Source organism: Urocitellus parryii, chromosome 5, assembly GCF_045843805.1.
Source record: "Urocitellus parryii isolate mUroPar1 chromosome 5, mUroPar1.hap1, whole genome shotgun sequence".
Taxonomy (NCBI): Eukaryota; Metazoa; Chordata; class Mammalia; order Rodentia; family Sciuridae; genus Urocitellus; species Urocitellus parryii.
The window spans coordinates 200,848,901-200,854,900 of NC_135535.1; the positions used below are offsets into that span (position 1 = coordinate 200,848,901).

At 46.4% G+C, this 6,000-nt stretch overlaps 1 protein-coding gene across 2 annotated transcripts in view; it reads right to left on the reverse strand.

The window, feature by feature from the left end:
- Mcmbp (minichromosome maintenance complex binding protein) overlaps positions 1-5,789 on the reverse strand; it is a 38,989-nt gene extending 33,200 nt beyond the window's left edge. For both annotated transcript variants that reach the window (XM_026384260.2, XM_026384259.2), the window contains exon 1: positions 5,454-5,789. In XM_026384260.2, coding sequence (XP_026240045.1) covers positions 5,454-5,511 — 58 coding nt within the window. In that variant the 5' untranslated portion in view covers positions 5,512-5,789. The remainder of the gene's footprint in view (positions 1-5,453) is intronic.
- Positions 5,790-6,000: the final 211 nt, after the last annotated feature.

The window sequence follows — 6,000 nt, forward strand, 5'->3', positions numbered from 1 at the left end:
CTCTAACAAGAACAACTAAGAGGAAGAAGGTCACCGTTTCAGAGGACTCAGTCCATGGCCAGCCGGTTTCATGGCTTTGGGTTTGAGGTAAGGCAGAACATCATGGAGGAAGGGCTGTCAGCTCATGGCAGTGAGGGAGAGGGAGAGAGCAGGAGAGAGGGGAAGGCAGGCAGGCCAGGGAGAAGATAAACTCTTCCAGGGCACTGCAGTCCATCTACTTCCTCCAACTAGGTCCCACCTCCCATTAATTCACTCAGCTCACAGTGGAAATCCATCTAATGATGTCAGAACTCATGATTAATGTATTAAAAGTATCTGACACCTAAAAGTATTGGGGTCAATGCTTTCAACATATAAACTTTGGGGGACATTCCAGATCCAAGTTGATAGTAGCCAATGGAATCAAAATTAATAATCAGCTCTCTTATTAACAGGATTATCTTGGTGGGTTTGATGCAATCACAAAGATTCTGAATCTGTAGGAGGAAACAGAAGAGGAAGTCAGAACATTAAAACTTAAAAACTCAACTGACTTTGAAGACAGAAAGGACCATAGGCCATGAAATGCAGGCAGACTCTAGAAGATGCAACAAGACAAGGGGACCAATTCTCCCCTAGAGCTCCATACAGGGACACATGTCTGGCTGACAGCCTGAGTTTATCTGGGTGGGACACATGTCAGGCTTCTGGTCTCCAGAACTGCATCCATAGCGTTTTAAGCTATTATAGCAGAAACAAGAAGCTAATACAATGATGTCTGAATAACTGGTCCATTTATGTTGCTGAATTCACATCCATTCAGATGTTTCTATTAGTTTCTTTCCTGATATTCGTAATTTGTCCTCCTCTTCCTTTGCCAGTCTGGCTAGAGGTTTATCATTTTTACTGACATTATAAAGTAATTGCTGGGCTGGGGATGTGGCTCAAGCGGTAACGCACTTGTCTGGCATGCGCAGGGCGCTGGGTTCCATCCTCAGTACCACATAAAAATAAAATAAAGATGTTGTGTCTACCGAAAACTGAAAAATAAATATTAAAAAATTATTTTTCTCTCTTTAAAAAAAAACTAATTGGTGGGGGCATTGCTGGGGTTGTGGCTCAGAGATAGAGTACTCCCTTAGGATGTATGAAGCGCTGGGTTTGATCCTCAGCATCACATAAAATAAAGATATTGTGTCTACCTATAACTAAAAAATAAATATTAAAAAAATGGGGGGCCGGGTGTGGTGGCACATGCCTGTAATCCCAGCAGCTCAGGAGGCTAAGACAGGAAGATCTTAAGTTCAAAGCCAGCCTCAGCAACAGTGAGGCGCTAAGAAAATCAGTGAGACCCTCTCAATAAAATTCAAAACAGGGCTGGGGATGTGACGCGGTGGTCTAGTGCCCCTGAGTTCAATCCCTAGTACCAAAAAAAAAAAAAAGAAAAAGAAAAAAAAAGAAACGGTGGGTTGGGGATTTAGCTCAGCTAAAATTTCACTTGCCTAGCACGTGAAAGGCCCCGAGTTCGGTCCTCAGACAAAACAAAAATAAATATAGAACTTTTGGTTTCCTAAGAAAGAAAAAAGTGACTAACAAATTTCATAAGAAAACTAAGAAATACTAAGTAACTTTAGGTTTCATTCATTTTCTTCTGTTGTCAATTCTCGATTTCTGCTCTATTATTTCCTTTCCCTTGTCTGATTTGAGTTTACTTTAGCCCATTTCTGGTTTCATATGTGGGAGCTTAGATTATTGATGAGACTGTTCTCTACCAATTAACACATGTAATGCCTCTAAACCCTCTTTGGCTGTGCTTACATATTTTGATTTGTCATGATTTCATTTTGTTTAGTTTATGATACTTAACAATTTCCCTAGAGACTTCTTTTAGATTCATGGATTGTTTAGAAGTGTTAATTCTACAAGTTTGAATTTTCCTTTTACCTTCTATTACTGACTGCCAATCTACTTTCATACTGCAGGAGAGCACACTTTGTGACTTACTCTTTCAGGACTTTTCTGATATTTGGCTTATGATTCAGGACACAAATTATCGCAATGAACCTGGTTCCAGGTACACTTTAACTGGACTTGCATTATAGTATTGTTAGATGGACGAGTGTCAAGCAGATCTGCTTGGCTGATGATCTGCAATTCTACATCCTTGTTGATTCTTTATCTGCTGGGTCTCTCAAGAACTGAGAGAAGAGTAGTAAAATTCCCAAAAGTGACTGCAGGTTTGCCCATCTCTTCATTCACTTCTGCCAATTTTCATGCTGTTTTAAGCTCTACATGTTACTGATGAATTGGCTTTTATCAATATGTAAGGTGCCTCTTGTCCTCTTCTCACATCAACTTTTTTAAAAAAATAGCTTTTATTTATTTGTTTGTTTATTCATTTATGTGGTGCTGAGGATTGAACCCTCTCGGGTGCTAGGCAAGTGGTGCTACCACTGACCTATGGCCCCAACCCACTTCTCACACACAATGTTTTTTAAAAAAATATTTTATTAGTTATTGATGGATCTTTATTTATTTATTTGTTTATATGCAGTGCTGAGAATCGAACCCAGTGCCTCACACATGCAAGGCAAGCACTCTTCCACTCAGCTACAACCTCAGCCCCTCACACCAACTTTTAAAAGAATATTTTAAAATCTAAAAGAAGAATCCACTGAAGAGGAAGATATGAGATCCAAGAAGAACAGAATGAGCTCATGAATACAAAGGGGGTGGTGGTGGTGGAATTCCAAGGATGACATCTATGCAACAAACTTATAAAAGCAACTGGCACAAATTAGAAGACTAATTTGGAGGACTCACTGAAGAACATCTACAAAAAGAAAATAAGTTTGAGTAAATAATGTGCATGAATTGCTGGATAAGCTTAGTGAAAATGATGTTAAGTTTCTGTTCAACAAGAACAAGAAGCTGGGTGCAGTGGTACACGCCTATAATCCTAGCGGCTCAGGAGGCTGAGGCAGGAGGATTTCTAGTTCAAAGTCAGCTTCAAGCCAGGTGTGAAGGACATGCCTGTAATTCTAGTGGCTCAGGAGGCTGAGCAAGGAGGATGGAGAGTTCAAAGCCAGCCTCAGCAAAAATGAGGTGTACTAAGCAACTCAGTGAGACCCCGTCTTAATAAAATACAAAATAGGGCTGGGCATGAGGCTCAATGGTCAAGTGAATGCCCTGAGTTCAATCCCTGATATATCCCTGCCCCTCCCCAAAGTCAGCCTCAACAACTTATTGAGGCCTTAAGCAACTCATTGAGACCCAGTCTCTAATATAAAAAAGGAATGAGGATGTGGCTAGTGGTAAAGTACCCCTGGGTTCATTACCTAGTACCCAAAACAAGCAAACCAGACAATGTGGCACACAACTATAATTCTAGTAATACCAGCTACTCTGGAGGCTGAAACGGGAAGATTCCAAGTTTAAGGCAATTTAGCTAAACAAAAACAAAAAATAAAAAGGGCTGGGAATGTAGCTTAGTGGTACAGCAGTTCTGGGTTCAAACCCCAGGACTGCAGCAGCAGAAGCAACAAAACCACCATGACTGGGGAAAACCAAGTTTACATTCCCACAACAATCCACCAAATTTATAAAATACTGTACACCCAGTATTTCATTACTAAATTGTATTCTTTCTGCACCATGCTCAAATATGCTTAAGATCACACACTTAGGGAACAAAAATCTGACACAAATACATTCAAATCTGTGTCAAATTTAAAATCATCTTATTAATCCACCAAGAGCCAGGGTATTTCTCATAAATGAATTTTCTAATATCAGAATCTTGAACTTAATGCTGTAAGCATTAAACCTTTTCACTGTAGAAGGTTTTTTCTCTAAAATCTAGTTATGCATCTATACCTTTAAACCAGTACTGTAATTGAATCTTCACTTAACATTTTGGAGCCATTATTCTGGACACCAATTAGTGGTTCCAATAATCATTATTATTAACAACAATTACTAGAATTTATTTATTTCAGTATCAGGGATTGAACCCAGGGCTTCATGCATGCTAGGCAAGTGCTTTACCACTGAGCTACAGCCCAGCCCTTTTCATTTTATTTATCCTTGAGGGTCTCCCTACGTTGTCTAGGTTGGTTTGGAACTTGCAATCCTCCTGCCTCAGTCTCCCGAGTAGCTGGGATTACAGTTGTGCATCACCAAGCCTGGCTCAATTACTAGGTTTTAGTGAAGGAATGTAGATCCCCTTTTCAAAGAACCCTGGCCAACTACATAGTGATTCTGCCTTTTGTATGTCAAGTTGATGGGGACTGAACCCAGGCCTTGGAATAGTAGGCATATGATCTACCATTGAGATAGACCTCTTTTCCATGTTTTCTTTTAACATACAGTTTTTAATTTCTTATCTGGTTGTCAGTGTTCACTGGCTATAATTTGGATGTCTATCCAGGCAGTCTTCGGATTTGCCGCCTTTGGTTTCAGTCTGAGAAACCATACACTAGTTAGAATTATAGATAATAAAGTTGCCGATGAGCACTAAGAGCCCTCCTATAAGAAATACATTTTATGTCATCAATTAGGAGACTACTTAGTTTCTTAGTAGTCTTACTTTCCCACGATGCATCTATTCAACCCAGAGCACTGTCTATGTTAAGGACTAGCTCTACCCCTAGTCCTTCTCATGTTTTACATAGGCAAGGGCCCTCCAACTCTAACTACAAACGAATCAGGTATTGCTATATAGCAGCGATTTCGGATTGACTGTGAATCCACCATTCCTAAGTGCAAAGACGCTAGGGAAGGGGGTGGGGATCAAAGGGCCCAGCCAACGAGAAATGGATCTACATTTTTCTTCCTGTAACCTTCGCTGAAAAGTAGCAACAGCAATTGCAACTAAAATTTACCGAGCTCGCCTGCCTCATTCTCAGCTCATTCTATGTAAAAAACTCACGGAAGAAGTTCAACATTGCTTGCTAGCTCTGGCCCGGGAGCACACACAAGACCAGATGGGTTGTAAAGTCATCTGAGCAGAAAAATGAAGCTACCACATTAAATCTGCTCTCTGGAGGAGAGGCTGGTGTAACCCAGAGGTGAGCGTCAACTTCGGAGCCAGGCGGCCGCACTCCCCGACACACCGGAAGTTTTGAAACACCCTGCGAGGCTCGCACAGGCAGGGTGGCTTCCTTCGCCACCGCTCCGCGGGCCCTCCGCGGGCCCTCCCCGGGCTCGAGGACCTCCCCGAGTCTGCGGCACTCGGGGCTGGGCCCCGGGCGGGCGCCAGGCCGTCAATCACGGCAAGTGCTGGCGGCCGCGCTTCCCCGCCCGCGCCGCGAGCCGGGCAGGTGGGAGGCACCTGCAGCCGCGGCCCGGAGAGGGCTGTCCGGGCCAGGCCAGGGGCCGCACGCGCGCTCCGGGGTCCCTCGTGGGGACCGCGCGGCCGGCCCGCCCCGGCGAACTCAGCGACCCGCCCGGCCCGCCCCCGGCGCGCCACTCACCGAAGAAGCCCTGCACGATCCCGAGCGGGTGGCTGAGCCAGTCCTCCCCGCAGGGCATCTCGCCGAGGGCCGGGGCCGGCGCGGCGCGGGCGGCGGCTCTCCGCGGGCCGAGCGGCCGGCGCCCAGCTCCTCGTCAGGGGCTCCGCGCTCCTCGCCCGCGCCCTCCCACGCACGGCGGGGCGCGGGCCACCCGGCCTCCGAGAGCAGCGGCTGCGGAGGAGCCGCTGGCGACCTGCAGGTGCAGCGCGCGGACCCCCAACCTCCACTTCGCACAATGGCGGGAAACAGCCGCCGCCGACCGCGCTGCCTGCGACCTGGGTGGAGCTCGCGCGGGAGGGGCGGCGGGGGCGCGCGGCGCGGCCCCGCGTACGGGCAGGAGGGCGGGCCGGCTCGCCCGGGGCGGGGCCGCCGCCATCTTGGAGACGGGCAACGGAAGGCGCCGCGTGTCACTCGAGCGGGCGTGCCCGGGCCTCCCAGAGTCCGCTCGCGAACTGAGTACGCGTCCTGGCGCGGGGGCTCGAAAGGCGGAGCCCCAGGAGTCCGCAGA